At 41.7% G+C, this 18,430-nt stretch overlaps 1 protein-coding gene across 2 annotated transcripts in view; it reads left to right on the top strand.

The window, feature by feature from the left end:
* The window catches only part of CCDC18 (coiled-coil domain containing 18), a 136,361-nt gene extending 127,402 nt beyond the window's left edge, over positions 1 to 8,959 (top strand). For both annotated transcript variants that reach the window (XM_032423527.1, XM_032423517.1), the window contains one exon: positions 8,837 to 8,959. In XM_032423527.1, coding sequence (XP_032279418.1) covers positions 8,837 to 8,875 — 39 coding nt within the window. In that variant the 3' untranslated portion in view covers positions 8,876 to 8,959. The remainder of the gene's footprint in view (positions 1 to 8,836) is intronic.
* Positions 8,960 to 18,430: the final 9,471 nt, after the last annotated feature.

The raw sequence follows: 18,430 nt of genomic DNA, 5'->3' as shown, positions 1-18,430 counted from the left end.
TAAATGGATAACCAAGTATTGTTTCATAATGACCTGTGATCCTATTTAATCAAATGTCCAAGTTTTTTTACATTTTTCAACAAACTTCCCCAAATCACATTCTGAAATGAAGTCTTTTTTTTTTTTTTTTTTTTAAAGATTTATTTATTTGAGAGAGAGAGAGAGAAAGAGCAGGAGCAGGGGAGAAGGGAGAAACAGGCTCCCCGCGGAGCAGGGAGCCCAACACAGGGCTCGATCCCCGGACTCCGGGATCATGACCCGAGCCAAAGGCAGACGCTTAACAACTGAGCCACCTGGGCGCCCCTGGAATGAAGTCTTTTGACCACAAACTAACTGAAATTTTCAGCAGATCCCTGGAATATTTAAAAGGATTTGTTCTCATAAAAGAGATAATAAATTAATTAGGTTTATTTGGTATGTTAAGTTACATGGGAAGCATTGTCAAAAAAGTGATGCTAAATCTTCTTAGATTATATTTGGGGAGATATATGTTATTAAAATATAAGTGTTCTAGAAATCATATGAAACTCTTAAAAATCTGATGTGTCTTGCTATGTTATCACTTATAATTCTAGTTATTATCCTGAAGTACTGTGTGTCACAGAAATAACCAAATTTCCTTATTAATTGCATTGTAACAAACTCTAATCAGATCATTAACCACAGACATTTTTAAGTCTTTTTGTCATTTACACACAGTTATTATTTTACTCTAATATTTTGGCAAGATGGCTTCATCTTCAAGGAGATTCAGGGAAAAAACTCTGGCAAGTACTCTAAAATACAGGTCTCTGATAACTTAAAGATTATACCATTCAACTGTGTAAGAATTTACAGAACTCTAACGGAGAAACTGATGGCTTCATAAAACTACTAACAAAAGATCAACAAAAATTAATTATGTAGGACTGAATAAACTGAGGAGTATGGTTATAATTTGTATGACTTTTTGTTTGAAATACTGCTGGTTTTTAATCTTTTGTTTTCCTGATATAAGAAAACCTTTTCTCTTCAGCTATGACTTACAGAAATTTGGCAAATTACACCTTTATAAGCAGAACTGAATAATTTATCTTTTCCTCCCTATCTAATCCCCCCAGCATTTGGAAATTCTCAATGAGTATTCTTACATTTTCATGGCAATATATTTATTTGCATAACTTCAACAAGAATCTGTTCTCCTAGTGACAGGACACAACTAGAAACACTGGTTATATAACAAGGCTTAGACTGGAATATTGTATTTGAGAGACATGCGTAGATTCAGATATAACCAGACAGCTTTCAGGAACTAAGGTTAACTCTATGGAGCCAATAAGCCCCTTGGAAATACCAGTATGCCCCCTGTCAGCTGCCCTTAAGCACCTGGGGCCTTCCAAGCCTGGAGAGCTCTGTCTGGTCCCCAACCACCTGCATACCCTCCAGAATGAAGGGAGCCCACCCCCAAATATCGCAGCTTTAAACTGGAGATAATCAGTCTCCAATTGGGCTAACTGCCTGATGGGGTCCTCCAGCAGTCAAGGCTCCCAGGAAATCCCAGGAAGATACAGGCCCGGGACCATCTGCCTGACCCCCACCCTAGCAAGGCTGTCCAGTTTCCTCCAGATCTGCCTTCACGGGGAATATCTGCATTTGTGTACGTTGGGGCTTGGAATTAGGCAGATGCCAGTTACCCCCAAATTAGCTCTAATAACCAGGCTTCTTCCGACAATGTATGAACCTCATTAACGCGCCTCTGTAATAAAACATATTTTGAACACTGTTGTGAAAGGCAGGAGGACAATAGCAAATATGCCTCAGTCATTAACCCTACCAAAATTACTCAAGAAGTGGTTTAGGGGTAGGATGGATTATATGTTAACTTCTTAGGATCCCTGAAGACCCACTGAAGGCTTAGTCTGGACAAATCTTAAAACGAAGATAACTCAAAATGTTGGCCTGATCACTCAACCCAGTAAGTTATATCCTATATTTAAAAAAAGCAGTGAAGCGGGAGCTGGCTGGCTCAGTCGGTGAAGCTTATGACTCTTGATCTGAGGGTCGTGAATTCAATCCTCACACTGAGGGTAGAGTTTAACTTAAAAAAAAAAAGAGCAACAAAGGAAAACATTCTAGTGTTCTTATTAGGTGCATTCAGTAACATAGATGCTGATAGGAAGAAAGGAAAAGTACTAGCACAAAAAGTGATCTCCAGGGGTGCCTGGGTGGCTCAGTCGGTTAAGCGTCTGCCATCACTCAGGTCATGATCCAGGGTCCTGGGATTGAGCCCCTTGTCAGGCTCCCTGCTCAGCAGTGAGTCTACTTCTCCCTCTCCCTCTGCCCCTCCACACATGCTCTCACTTTCTCAAATTTTTTTAAAAAGTGATCTCCAGAGTAGGAGGAAACCCAGAGCCTTTTGCTCTTAAGGACAACAATCCACACACTGAGGATGATGATTTTTTAAATCCTTTTGGCCCCAGTAACTTTAACTTACTAGATGCGAGGGCCATGAAAATACACAGAACTACAATCAGTCACTGGAGAGAGAGCTTTTTCCAGACAAGAAATGACAAAAATTAGAATGGAATTCCAAGAGACTGATTTGGACACAAAAACCCAGTGGCTATTAGTAGTCCAAAGTAGGACTAACCTGATCCTCACAGAAATAGAGACTGCACAACTTGGACCATTACCCCAGATGCTAAATTTAATCAACATCTTAGAGCATCTGGAGAAAACAGTACTAATTTACAAAGATCTTTGTTTGACAGGGTAGTAGCAACCTGGAGATTAAGATGGCTTATATCTAATATGTTCCTAGGATGTCCCTTAAGACATCTCCATGGAAAATATCTGGGGACAATACTAATATAATAATGAAATTAGGACTATTAACTATGAATTATGATAGGGGATAGGCACCCTCATCATTACATGCAAAAGCGACAGAACAAATTAAAAAGGTCCTTCTTCCATTTGCAATGACCTGGATGGAGCTAGAGAGTATTATGCTAAGTGAAATAAGTCAGAGAAAAACAAATACCATAGCATTTCACTCATGTGGAATTTAAAAACAAAACAAAAGAGCAAAGGGGGAAAAGAAGAGAGAGAGAGAGAGACAAACCAAGAAACAGACCCTTAAGTATAGAGAACAAACTGATGGTTACCAGAGGGGAGATTGGTGGGAGGATGGATTAAATAGGTGACGGAGATTAAGGAGGGCACTTGTGATGAGCACCAGGTGTTGTATGGAAGTGTTGAATCACTATATTGTACATCTGAAACTAATATTACACTCTGTTAACTGGAGTTTACGTAAAAACTTATATAAAATAAAAAGGTCATTCTTAAAGCTATACCCCATAGGACAGAACAACATTATTAACAGTTATTTGCAGGTGCCAGAAACACAGGAGAACTGATTGACTTGATAAGAACAGCTGAGGAACTAAGATAAAGGCTATAGTTTTGATGCTCACATATATGGATAGAACAGGCCTTTACCTAATGTAAATGGACCCAATCAAAATGGACCATAAAACAAACTGAGGGTTCTAGAGGGGACGGGGGTGGGGGGATGGGTTAGCCTAGTGATGGGTATTAAGGAGGGCACTTCTGCATGGAGCACTGGGTGTTATACACAAACAATGAATCATGGAACACTACGTCAAAAACTAATGATGTATGGTGATTAACATAACATAATAATAATAAAAAAAGAAAAAAAATGGACCATAAAAGCCTAAATCTTTAAGGCCCTATTGGCCACCTAAACTATTTAGACCACTACACTGTAAAGCAATTTATAAAAATAGAAACACCAGAAAGAGGGGTGCCTGGGTCGTTCAGTTGTTTGGGTGTCCAACTCTTGATTTCAGCTCAGGTCATGATCTCAGGGTCCTGGGATCAAGCCCCTGCATTGCGCTCCATGCCTCTCCCTTGGCGCCTCTCTCTCTCTCTCTCTCTCTCTCAAACAAACAAACAAACAAATAAAATCTTTAGAAAAAGGTAAAGAAAACCCAGAAACTACTTATAGTGGCAGAGAAAGAGAGATAAACAACCTTTTAGAGTAAATAGACCTACGAAAAGAAACCCATTTGTAGACCCACTAACTCACTTACTGTATGTAATATAATAACTTCATTATAAACCCTTGGCCCAAGCCAGAGACAACTGCCCATATGTTACACTAACTATATCAATAGAAACCCTTTTGTATATAAAAATACATACACCACCATGTTGTTAGATATAGCGCCCCAAGTAACAATGATACAAAGATATTCTAGTAATTTGGAAAACTTCAACAATAAAAAGGGACTAATGAAGGATTTGGAGAAAAATCAACCCAAGGGATGTGAGTACATAGACTGGTGACAGACCACTCACTAAGGCTAAAGGTTTCAATAAATAAATTACATAAATAAATAAACAAAACATTTCGGGGGTGCCTGGGTGGCTCAGTCAGTTAAGCATCTGACTCTTGATTTTTAACTCAGGTCTTGATCACAGGATCTGAGTTCAAGCCCCATGTTCAGCTGCATGCTGGGCATGGAGTCTACTTTAAAAAAATAAATAAAAATAAGGCTAAATGTTTCATAAGTCTCAATTTAGAAAACATGCTTGGAATGGATGTCATAGGATATTCTCAAATTAAGGAAAAAATTCAGGAACTACTAAAGGAACTAAGGATTGTGCCTACTATTTCACCATATAATAATCCAATCTGCCCTTAAAAAGATAGATTATAGGAATTTAAACAAACACTCCCCCAAAATTGAGGGAGCACTCCCAGATACAAGCGCTCTCTTAAACAATATCACCACTGGATCCAGAACTTATTATACAGTGACAGACTTATCTGACATGTTCTTTGCTATTCCAGTCGATGAGGAAAGTCAAACCATGATTGCATGTACATGGAAGGCAGACAATATAAGTTCACTAGGTTACCACAAGGATACCTTAGCAGACTAGTAATATCCCACAACACTCTAACACAAGACATCCAGGCTGTTCATGAAAATTCAACATACATAGAAACCAGTATTTCCTTTTTTGATGATACTTCTATTTCTGGTGATAACTTGGAAGAACAAACTAGCATCAAAAATGGAGTTAATTAAATTCTTTACACTCGGGATGGACAATCAACCCAAGTAAGGTCCAAAGACCCCACACTACTATAAAATTTTTAGGCATGATTTGGTCCTCTGAAGGCAGAAAAATACCAGACCAAGTCATAACCCAAACAGATTACATACCAACTCCTACCACAAAAGAAGAAGCTCAGAAACTGATAGATGATGCATGGATATTGGAAACAAACATATCACATATGGGGATATATTAAAACACATTTATAAAATAACTAGGAAGAATAGGGAATTTAAATGGACAGAGACTCAAGAGGCAGCCTTTACTTATTTGAAAAATGTCAGAACTTCTAGTACATGATCACCAGCTAATGAGGACTCTAAATATAAGCTATATTTAGAGTACCTATAATCACAAGGGTTTGCAACATGGTCACTGTGGACTAAACCACTGCAGGACGCCAAATTTTACCCAATTGGATTTCGGACTAAGAATTTCTCATGGTCAAGTCCAAGGAGATGTGGCCTATGAGTCTTACTTAGTTCAGCCCTGCGTCTGAAGTGTCTTCCCCCATTAACACCAGGGACTGAACAACATGGAGGATCAAACATTTAATAAGTGCCTACCCGAGGAGAGGGAGGTCATTGGTCAGAAGGAAGACAAAGAGGAAATCCCTGTACCTGAGGAGAGGGAGACATGTGAAATGAAAGAGGAGGAGGAAGCCATTGTAACTGAGGGGAGAGAGACTCATGAAATGAAAAAGGAAGAAGTCACTCCAGGGACGCCTGGGTGGCTCATCGGTTAAGTGTTGGCCTTCGGCTCAGGTCATGATCCCAGGGTCCTGGGATCGAGTCCCTGGAGCAGGGAGCCCGCTTCTCCCTCTGCCTCTGCCTCTCTCTTTCTCTGTCTCTCATGAATAAATAAATAAAATCTTAAAAAAAAAAAAAAAAGTCACTGAAAAAGCAGAGGGATGCGTGGGTGGCTCAGTTGTTAAGCATCTGCCTTGGGCTCAGGTCATGATCCCAGGGTCCTGGGATTGAACCCCACATCGGGCTCCCTGCTCCGCGGGAAGCCTGCTTCTCCCTCTCCCCCTGCTGTGTTCCCTCTATCGCTGTGTCTCTGTCAAATAAATAAATAAAATCTTGGGGCACCTGGGTGTCTCAGTCGTTAAGTGTCTGCCTTCGGCTCGGGTCATGATCCCAGGGTCCTGGGATCAAGCCCTGCATTGGGCTCCCTGCTCCGCGGGAAGCCTGCTTCTCCCTCTCCCACTCCCCCTGCTTGTGTTCCCTCTCTGGCTGTCTTTCCCTCTGTCAAATAAATAAAACCTTTAAAAAAAAAAAATCTTGAAAAAAAGCAGAGACTTGTGAATCAGTGGAAGATGAAGACCCAATAAGGATGTTTCCCCCTCCAACTGCTCTTGCCCCTCACAGCGTGTTTCCCCCTCCAACTACCCTTGCCCCTCACATTGTGTTTCCCCCTCCAAATGGATTCCCTGGTCAAACTGTGTTTTCCCCTCCAGGAGCATATTTACTCTGATATGCTTTCTCATGCCTTGGCTTCTTGTGACATTTACTAATTTAGGTTAAAAGCAAAACTAATTCCATCAGAATTCTATGTTCTATATTAAAATGATGTATGCTTGATACTTTCTAATTGAGTAATAAAGCACAGGATTTTATTGCATGGACCCTAAAAAAAAAAAAAAAAGAATTTCTCATGGTCGAGAACAGATACCAACCAACTGAAAGGCTCACTCAGGCACTCTCTGAGGCCCTACAAAATATACTAGTAGAAAACAAACTAATTACACTTAAAATCCAAAAGCCTATTCTAGAGTCGGTAAAGCAGACCTCTGACCAACAGAGAGGAACTACTCCTGCCCAAAAAGTCCTAACATGCAACTGGTATATTTCCAAGCAGGACACATGGATGGAGAGTCAACCCTCGGCATTAACTAAGGAAATCTCAGCAATGCCAAGAGTGAACTTTACAGAACTTCCAAAGAATGAGCCATCCAAACTTGAGCAGTCGGGCAATGGATACCACCCCAGTTCACAGCACTCAAAAATGCGTGGCTTACAGATGAATCAGCCGCCATGACACCATCTGGAGTATGCTGGCCGACTGGTCTCGAGGACTAATGATGGTCTAATCCTGACAGAATCCAGCTCAGGGGAAGCAGCACAATAAGCTGAACCAATGGCCATAAAATTGACCATGAACAATCAGTTAAGAAAAATCAGAATGAGTTCTATCTTTTCTCAGACTCATGGGCAGCAGCTAATGGAGTAGCTCTTTCATCAGGAACATGGCAAAAAAATGACTGGAAAGTAGGAAATATGAACGAACATACAGGGTAAGGGCATGTGTCAGAAAATATCACTAGCTGATATATCCATATTCATCATATGGGTTTCTGCCCATCAGAAGGACAACTCTGAAGTAATCAAATTTAATAACCAGGTAGACAAACTTACCAAGAAAACTAATGAGGCAAAGATGCCTAAAATTTATTTTAAAATAAAAGATTCATGGCTGATGAGGAAATCAATTCAAATCATAACCTTAAATAAACAAGAAAGACAGTGGAACATAAAATCTGAATACATAGATACGCCAATTGATAGGTCACATCACCAAACACTGGTACACAGCACTAGAACATGGTTAGAAAAAAGAAACATATGGATACCTACCAAATACCTCCAATTTCAAATTAAGATATATGAGAATTGCTGTAAGTGTAAAGCTTGGAGGCCATTGATGAGTACTTCAGATAAGATCAAACCTGACAAACCCTTCCGAATTACACAAATTGATTATATAGGATCCTTGCCTATGCCAGAGAATAAACCATATATGTGCCCTTATAAACACATGGTCAGGAAGAGGATCACCCTATCCGTGCAGGAAGAATGATCAAAAACCCACCATCAGAGTGTTAGAAATCTGGATTGCTCGCTCTGGTATCACAATCATCATACTATCAGATTAGGGAACCCACTTCACAAGAAAGCTAGTATAAGAATGGGCTAAGGAGCAAGGCATAATGTGGAACTTCCACCTGCCCTACAACTCCATCATCTCTGATTCAACTGAAAGGTATAATGGCTTGCTCAAGCAAAAATAAGGTTGCTTGCTAACAAACGATATACGAAAGCTTCGACTAAAACAATCTGGGAGGCAGCAAGATTTCTAAACCATAGATATAGAAAGGATGGAAAAAACTCCTATTGAATTAATATTTCAGGCACCAACAGAGATCAGAATTAGCACTAGCAACACCCCAGAATCTAAATTAAAAGGGAAAGTATTAATTTAAAAAACAATGATATAAACAGTACTGGGAACATTATTGCACCTGCTACTAATGAAACCTACTGGGTAACTGAAGGAAAAGACCTATTACATAAAATTTTTTTAAATGACATAATGCCTCTATAGAAATTTCAGGCCTGAAGAACATCTTTTATTCTGTCAACACTAGATGCCTAATGTTTATCCTAGCATGATGCAGGGTGATGGTGCTTGAGACAATATTGGGAATAATGGCCATAATAACTTGAGTAGCAAGAACAAAAAATTAAAAATTTATAGGACACTATCTTTATTTTGCAGGAATGAATGTGGTATGCATCTTTAACCCTATCAATGTTACTAAATGGGTCAGTGCAGCGTGGCACTAGCTGGCCATACTATTTTGCCTATTGCTTACTATTGAACAGCACTCTCATTGCAGCTTTGGATACTCTTCCGATAGCTCCAGCCATGGTTGTGCCACCAGTCTGAACTGGAATGACAACTTTTGGTCCAGATACAACTCCACTGTCTGTGACATCCTCTACTTCCTCCGTGGATCACCATCCTCGTCACCTTATTACAAGTTAGCATCACCAGCATCACCAAGCTGAACCTCCCGACGCCATCTTTTGCTATCAGCATGATCTATTCACTGGGAAACCTTCAATCAATGGAGAAACTGAATACTTAGGGAAGCTGATGAAGCAGTGGAAACCCTCCACTTCAACCTCCATAAGAATCAATGAGGATCCTGAACAACCCTATTAGACACTGATTTAGAGGATGAAAATTGGCCTGAAGTACCAACTGGCTCTTGGCATTACAACCCAGAGCATATGATGACCCAGGTACTGACTTTTGTACTTTTCCCTTATCTTACTGAATTGAGTGCACCATTGGACACATGGCAGACTCCCTAAAAGTAACCACACTTTAATTCCTGATTTGCTTTGTGTGCTAGCATTTCATTGTATAAGAGCAGCTGCTGAGTATGCACAATGGGCAATCATATCTTTTAATATAAATAAGCAAAAAAAAAAAGATTATTTACTACACTCCAAGTTACACTGTTTAATCCATGTTCACCTATTAGAAAATTAACAATAGATCTATGGACACTATGTCCGGTCAGTAAAAGAAGAGGGACACCTTGTAAGGTGGATAGTGGGCACATAGAAAACTTAGCATATCACATCATCATATGATATACATCAGGCTTCTGCCTCACACCAAAGATTTCTATCCAAGAATATAGGATCTTCTGATAATAAAACCTCTCTTGCTCATATTAGAACCTAAAATAGTAGCCTATACTTTGACATTTAATATACAGCATTTTCAAGCCAGATATAGATCCCTTAATTGTGCTCCGTTTTATCCATCTTCATTTGTGCCAAATTTACAACTTATGCCAAAAATAGATTTGCTAAAGAAAAAGATGCTTGTTGGACTGGTAGGAGGTTTAATTGGAGGATAAATGGCAGTTGCTTTTTCTTAATCCAAATTGATGTAATTTAAAAAAAATTTAAAACCAAACAATCACAATTTCGCATATATACCATGGCAGCTTTGTCATGGTTGGGTACACAGATGGATAAAATTAGCAATATATTACAGAACATCAATTAATTTCATAAGGATGTAAATAGAGCAATGAAAATTTGATATTAAGTTGGAGGAAATGCTAAAAATAACACAATACTAAGAAAAGACATGAAAGATGTTTCTTTGCCTGTAGACTGTCAATTGTTGCCATTAAGATTGACTGATGTGTGGAATACTCTTAGAACAGCGATACTCTCCGGGCGCCTGGGTGGCTCAGTCGGTTAAGCGTCTGCCTTCAGCTCGGGTCATGATCTCAGGGTCCTGGGATCAAGGCCCACTTCAGGCTCCCTGCTCAGCGGGGAGACTGCTTCTCCCTCTGCCCCTCTGCCCCTGCCCCTGCTTGTGCTTTCTCTCTCTCAAATAAATAAATCTTAAAAAAAAAAAAAAAAAAAAAAAGCGATATTCTTGAGACAATACTGGTTGACTGAGATAACAAACAGCCCAACCGTAAGTCAAGTGGGTGCCACACATCCTAATGGCTGTGCTTCTTTGAGCCAATGTGAAATTAGAATATTGGCATTTCCAGGAGGAGCATGACATTGGGTTATCACACTTGTGTAGTTCCCCAATATTAAAACTCAGAGTGAAGCCTACAGGAAACAGAAAGCCTCCTTATGATGAAGGAAAACATGTTCCTAAGGATATGTTGGTGGAATTGAACGAAATACCTTTATTACTGCCAGACTTTTGACTTTGCCTATAGTACAAGTACCTATGACTATGGCCTTGTTGCCTGCTCAGCAAGTTAATATAGGAAATCGGACCATGAGAGCATGCGCTAAGCCAACCTCACCCTAACCTACTGGAGTCAAGGGAAAAATAAGGAACACAGCATGATGGCATGTGTAAAACTAGAACAGGTAATGAATGTGACAATAGAAGGAAAAGGGTATTATTTGAGCTCAACAGAAGATGAAGGAACTATTAAAATAACCAGAGAAATGTTTCACATTGACCTGCCTAAAATTAATCTAATAAATGTAAATCAGGCATTAGAAAACTTAAGACAAGTAAAGGAACATTTGGAAGATGTGACTAATAAAGTCAAAATAGTTTGCAGGAATTGAAAAGAGAACAAAAACATGCATTTCCTAAAATAATGACAGCCTTGAATTCTGATGTTATGGCAACTGAACTTGACAGTGCTAAGCCATACCCCATGGAGCTTTATAAAAAAGATCTTTACTTGGAGGGGCACCTGGCTGGCTCAGTTGGTGGAGCATGCGACTCTTGATCTCGGGGTTGTAAATTCAAGCCCCACATTGGGTGTAGAGGTTACTTAAAAAAAAAAAAAATCTTGTGGGGCCCCTGGGTGGCTCAGTCGTTAAGGGAGGGAGGGAGAGGGAGAGAGGGAGAGAGCACAAGCAAGGGGGCAGAGGAAGAGAGAACCTCAAACAGACTCCACGCTGAGCACTGAGCCTGAAATGGGCTCCATGTGGGGCTCGATCCCAGGACCCTGAGCTCATGACCCGAGTGGAAACCAAGAGTTGGAGGCTTGACCGACTACACCACCCCAGGTGCCCCATTAGGCCCTTAGTATTAATTAGAGTGAGAGTGATTTGAAATCACAGGATGGATTATTGTGTATCTGTTTGATATGCTTTCAAATCCACTTGTTTATGGCAAAGACAAAAAAAGGTGGTTTTGTGTTTTTTTTTAGTTGTAAAGTTGTTTTGATACAAGAATAAATTAAGTGGTATCAGGATGGCACCATCTCATCTGTCCTCACCCCTAAGAACTCAGTAGCTCAGCAGCTGAGGGGCACTGCTGGGGGCTTATCAATAAACACATACGAAGAAGCAACTATGGCAAGGGGACATTTTGACTATAAATACAGAGATTTTGTAATTACTACCCAAAGGTGTTCGGTCTGGATAAGGTTACGCTTTGTTGATCTAAAAGAGCTTTCCAAAGACCTTGGGGCAATTAGTTCCTGCCAGGGAAAAGGTGACTCTTCACTAGCAGTGGCCCCTTGCCTAGCAAGCCCAGCACCCTCCTGCCCCAGCAACACGCTCCAGCAACACAGGACTTGGACTTTTGAGCTGGTGAGTAGCTAAGCGGTCTCACCTGAGTACCAGCTCCTGTAAAGAGGAAGAATGGCAACTAAATTTGAGCTTTATTCCTTTCATCTCCCCTCGCCTGGAACAATGGTATGATTAACCTAACATTGGTTTGGAGTATGCTATTTCTGTATTGATAAATTAAAAGACATTATCCCATATGCTAATGGCTTGTGAAATTCACACCGTGAATTAGTGTTAAATACATTGCTGGCAAAGACAAAAATCCATCTGAGCATGATTTGCCTCCCCAAACAAAGCAGAGTTAGGGGGAATATGTACATTTGTGTAGATTAGGGTGTGGAATTAGGCAGACGTCAGCTACCCCCAAAAGCCCGCTCCGGTGACCTGGCCTCTCCCTACAGCTGCCCTGTCTCAGGTCCCTGGTTCCCCAGACCTGTGCTGCTGCCTCGTGCACAGTCGGCCCCCGTCAGCCAGCCTCTGGCTGCTGAGGCCCTGCAGGTCTGCTGGGCTCAGGCCAGTCTCCACACGCAGAGCCTCTGGGGTGGAAAGCACCCACTCGCCGAAAGTCTTCCTGAGGCAACAGCTTTAAATTGGTGACAGTCCCCGCTTGGACTGGCTGCCTGATGCCACCCCCGGCTTCTCTAGCAACCAAGATTCCCAGGTGTCCCATACTACCCACCCTGGCAAGGCAGCCCAGATTTCCCCACTTCTGTGTTCAGGGGGAATACGTGCATTTGTGTAGGTCAAGGCTTGGAATCAGGCAGATGCCAGGTACCCTCAATGGCCTCCTCCTGTCAGCCGACCTCCCCTGACGTTGTCCAGCGTCAGGACCCTGGCCACCCCGACCTGTGCTGCCGATGCATGGGCAGCACCCACACCGTCAGCTCGCCTAGGGCTGCAGGGCGCACTCCAAGCCCACGGAGCTCTGGCAAGACCCCAACCACTAACGGCTTCAGGGTGCAGAGAGCCCACACCCTGGAAATATTTCTGAGGCTCCATTTTAAACTGGGGGCTATCAGTCCCCATTTGGACTGGCTGCCTGATGGGGTCCTGGGCCTCCCAGGAATCAAGGCTCCCAAGCGTGTCTCAGTAAAGCATACCCCAGCACATGGCCAGAACTCGTCTTCACAATGAAGTCCAGACTCCTGAAGCTTTACCTTCAGGGAGAATATGCACGCTGGCGTTGTTTAGGGCCTGGAATTATGCGGATGCCTTGTACCCCCTACAGCCTGATCTCATGAGCCATCCTCTCCAAACATGTGCCCTGTTCCAGAGCCCTGGCTACCCATCTTGCACATGCACAGTATGCAGCCCACCGAGGGCAGCCAGGGCCTTCTAAGCCTGTGAGCTCAGGCCTGCCCCCAACCACTTGCGTGGATAGCCTCCTGGGCAGAGCTATGCTACCCCCCTGAATATATTTCTGAGGTGGCAACTTTAAACTGGTGACAGTCAGTCCTCATTTGGATTGGCTGCCTGATGGGGTCCCCTCGCTTCTCCAGCAGTCAAAGCTCCCAGGTATCTCTTTTTTAAAGGTTTATTTTGAGAGAGCGAGCGAGCGAGCACACGTGTGCACGCGCAAGCCTGGGGGTGGGGGGGAGGCAGAGAGAAAGAGAGTCCCAAGCAGGCTCTGTGCAGAGTGCAGAACCTCCAGGGGCTCAATCTCACAACCGCGAGACCGGAGCTGAAACCAAGAGTCAGCTGCTTACCAGACTGTGCCACCCAGGCGCCCCTCCCAGTACCTCTCACTGGAAGATATTCGGCTGGATTTCTGGGCCCCGACACTGGCAAGACAGTGCAGCTGCCCCCGGCTCTGCCTTCAGGGGGAATGTGCACACTGGTGTAGATTAGGGCTTGGAATAAGGCAGATGACTTGTACCGTCCACAGCCCATTTCCATGACTTGGCCTCTCCAGACGCTTGCCCTGTTCCAGGTCCCTGGCTCCCCGCCTGTGCACACCCAGCCCTCCCAGGGCAGCCCAGGCCCTCCTGGCTGCTGGAGTTCGGTTTGGCTCCAAACCACCCGTATCGCCTCCAGGGTGGAGGGAACCCACCCCCCAAAATTCTCTCTGAGGCAGCAGCTTTATAGTGGCATCAGTCAGTCCCCATCTGAGGGGTTGCCTGATGGGGTCCCAGGCTTACCAGTAATCAAGGCTCCCACGTGTCTCTTGGTAAAGGATACCAGGTAGCCAGCCAGACTCCATCCAGACGAGGCAGTCCTCTCCTCTAACTTCGACTCCAGGAGAAATATCTGCATTTGTGAAGGTTAGGTAGATGCATTATATCCCCAACAGCTCACTACTGTGATCTGACCCCTCCATACACTTGCCCTGTTCCAGGCTCGTGGCTACGCTGAACTGCGCGGCTCGTGCATGCGCAGTATGCAGCCCTCATCCCACCTCGGGCAGCTGAGACCTCCTAGCCCACGGAGCCCAGTCATCAAGGAACGCAGGTGTTTCTAATTGCGGAATACCCACGCTATTAGGCCTGGCCCCACCCTGACCAGGCAGTCCAGTTTCCTCCGGCTCTGCCTTTAGGGGGAATATGTGCATTGCGTAGATTAGGGTTTGGAATTAGGCAAATGCCAGGTACCCCCAATAGCTTGCTCCCCCCCACCAGGCTTCTCCTGACACTTCCTGTAACAGGTCCCTGGCTAACCTGATCTGTGTCGCACATGAGCAGGAGAAATGGGTCAGCTGATCTTGGGCAGGTGGGGCCTATCCCCAACCACCTACACAGCCCTGACAGGAAGCAACTTTAAACTGGCCACAGCCAGTCCCCATTTGTACCGGCTGCATTATGGGGCCCCAGGCTTCTACCATTTGAACCTAATAACCAGATCAGCTAAATGTTTAGTGGTTTAAATGTATTTCTACATAATATTTGTGTTGTCTGGCCACAAATCCATTTACTTCATTAAGTTTGGATACCTTCATATATTGTGATTCATTGAGAAGTTAATAGCCTCAGCATTTTACAACAGTCACTCTGTGCAATTAGGAAGACAGAAAGCTTTTAGTTCACATCATTTTCCCTTGAATCGAGAGCTCAATAAGCTATTTCCTCATGTTGAAATAAAAGTTGTTTAATGAGAATGCAGATCAAATTCTGTAACTAGAGAAGTGTGTGTGTGTCTGTAATGAGCCCAGGCAAACAATATTTGATATATCTAAATTCTAGTTCAATAAAAGAATTTTGACAAGCTCTCAGGCTTCATTTTGGCTTACTCTGTATGACCCGGATCAGTATGCTTATTTGTTTGCCTGTTTTTGAACTGTAGTTATTCTATTTGTTGGATTCATTGCCCAATGGCTGGTTTTTAAAAAAGTACAGTCTACTAGACTTCTCTGCCCCATTTGATACTGTCCATTACCATGGCTTCATGGTCTCTCCTCTTTGATCTTCTCAAATACCACCATCTGAGGTCCTCCTAACTCTGATCATTCTTCTTATCTTGGGCTCTCTCACTGCCTTAGCTGTTGTGTTTTCCCACGGACCCCTTCTTTTCTCTCTGGTGTGCTTACCTGATGTCCTTAACTGTTCTTAATGCTTCATTCATAGATATTAACTCTCAAATCTGTGTCTTAAATGCCAACCTTAACCTTGAATTCCAGACTTGCATTTTTAATGGTATTCTGGACACCTTTATGTGGATATATAAAATATTTTTTTCATTATCATTTATTACCTACCTGGATGCACAGAACACTGGTCCTCTTCCTAGATTCCTGTTCTTAGTGCATAATGTCTCCATCCATCCTTTTTCCCAAGCTGGAAATCTCAGTTATTCTCAATTCCTCCCTCTTTTACCCCTCTCATGTTCAGTCAGTAATACTGAATACTCCCTTTCAGAAAAATCTTTAATCTAGCCCACCTTTTTCATTCTCTGCCTTTGCCCTTGTGTAGGCTTGCACCATCTTTCACTTGGACTATCCAAACAACCTCAGAATTGGTCTCCTTTTGGCACAGAGAACTCCCATCAAAATCAACAAAAGCAGGCCAACACCAAGACACATTGTAATTAAATTTGCAAAATACAGTGATAAAGAAAAAATTCCTAAAAGCAGGAAGACAAGAGAAGTCCCTAACTTACAAGGGAAAACCCATAATGTAGTAACTGCAGATCTCTCAATGAAACTTGGTAAGCCAGAGGGGAGTGGCATGATATATTCAACTGCTGAATGGAAAAATCTGCAGCCAAGAATACCCTATCCAGCAAGACTATCATTCAGAATAGGAGAGATAAAAAGTTTCCCAAACAAACAAAAAGTAAAGGAGTTCATGACCACTAAACCAGCCCTGCAAGAAATATTAAAGGGGATCCTTTGAGTGGAAAGGAAAGACCATAAATGACAAAGACAAGAAAGGAAGAGGGAAAATCTCCAGAAACAATGACAGAACAAGTAATAAAATGGCACTAAATACATATCTATCAATAATTACACTGAATGCAAATGGACTAAATGCTCCAATCAAAAGACATAGGGTGTCAGAATGGATTAAAAAACAAGACCCATCTAGATGCTGCCTACAAGAGACTCATTTTCGACCAAAAGACACCTGCAGATTGAAAGTGAGGTGTTGAAGAAACATTTATCATGCAGATAGATGTCAAAAAAAAGCCATATAGCAACTTTTATCAGACAAACTAGATTTTAAACCAAAGAATGTAACAAAAGATGAACAAGGGCACCATATATAATAAAGGGGTCTATCCAACAGGAAGATCTAACAATTGTAAATATTTATGCCCCCAACATGGGAGCGCCCAAATATATCAAATAATTAATAACAAACATAAAGAAACTCATTGATGATAACACAGTAATAGTAGGGGACTTCAACACCCCACTTATAGCAATGGACAGATCATCTAAGCAGAAACTCAACAAGGAAACAATGACTTTGAATGACACACTGGACCAGATGGACTTAACAGATATATTCAGAACATTTCATCCTAATGTAGCAGAATACATATTCATTTCAAGTGCACATGAGACATTCTCCAGAACAGATCCCATACTTAGGTCACAAGTCAGGCCTCAACAAGGACAAAAAGACTGAAATCATACCATACATAGTTTCTGACCACAATGCTATGAAACTTGAAGTCAACCACAAGAAAAAATTTGGAAAGACCACAAACACATGGAAGTTAAAGAACATGCTACTAAACAATGAATGGGTCAACCAGGAAGTCACAGAGGAAATTAAAAAATACATAAAAACAAATGAAAATGGAAACACAATGGTCCAAAACCTTTGGGATGCAGCAAAAGTGGTCCTAAGAGGGAAGTATATTGCAGTACGGGCCTACCTCAAGGAGCAAGAAAATTCTCAAATAAAGAACCTAACCTTACACTTAAAGGAGATAGAAAAAGAACAACAAACAAAGCCTAAAGCCAGCAGAAGAAGGGAAATAATAAAGATAAGAGCAGAAATAGTTGATATAGAAACTAAAAAAAACAATAGACAAGATCATTGAAACCAGGGGCTGGTTCTTTAAAAAATTAATAAAATTGATAAATCCCTAGCCAGACTTACCAAAAAGAAAAGAGAAAATGGGCACCTGGCTGGCTCAGTTGGTAAAGCATGAGACTCTTGATCTCTAGCCCCACACTGGGTGTAGAAACTACTTAAATAAATAAATAAATAAATCTTTAAGGAAAAAAGAAAAGAGAAAGGATCCAATAAATAAAATCACGAATGAGAGAGGAGAAATAACAACCAACACCACAGAAATACAAACAATTATAAGAGAATATTATGAAAAACTATATGCCAACAAATTGGACTACCTGCAAGAAATGGATAAATTCCTAGAAACATATAAACTACCAAAACTGAAACAGAAAGAAACAGAAAACTTGAACAGACTGATAACCAGCAAAGAAATTGAGTCAGTAATCAAAAATCTCCCAACGAAAGTCCAGGGTCAGATGGCTTCCCAGGGTATTCTACCAATCATTTAAACAAGAGTTAATACCTATTCTTCTCAAACTATTCAAAAAAATAGAAGGAAAACTTCCAAATTCATTCTATGAGGCCAGCATTACCCTGATACCAAAACCAAACAAAAAACTCCACTAAAAAAGGGAACCACAGGCCAACATCCCTGAAGAACAGGGATGCAAACATTCTCAATAAAATACTAGCAAATCAAATCCAATAGTATATTAAATGAATCATTCACCACGATCAAGCGGGATTTATTCCAAGGATGCAAGGGTGGTTCGATATTCGCAAATCAATCAAGGTGATGCACCACATTAATAAAAGAAAGGATAAGAGCCATATGATCATTTCAATAGATGCAGAAAAAGCGTTTGACAAAGTACAACATCCATTTATGATAAAAAAAAAACCCTCAACAAACTAGGTTTAGAGGGAACATACCTCAACATAATAAAGGCCATATATGAAAAA

The sequence above is a fragment of the Phoca vitulina genome, unplaced genomic scaffold (assembly GCF_004348235.1).
Source record: "Phoca vitulina isolate PV1807 unplaced genomic scaffold, GSC_HSeal_1.0 scaffold2, whole genome shotgun sequence".
Lineage (NCBI taxonomy): Eukaryota > Metazoa > Chordata > Mammalia > Carnivora > Phocidae > Phoca > Phoca vitulina.
This window is presented reverse-complemented; position numbering and strand designations above follow the sequence as displayed.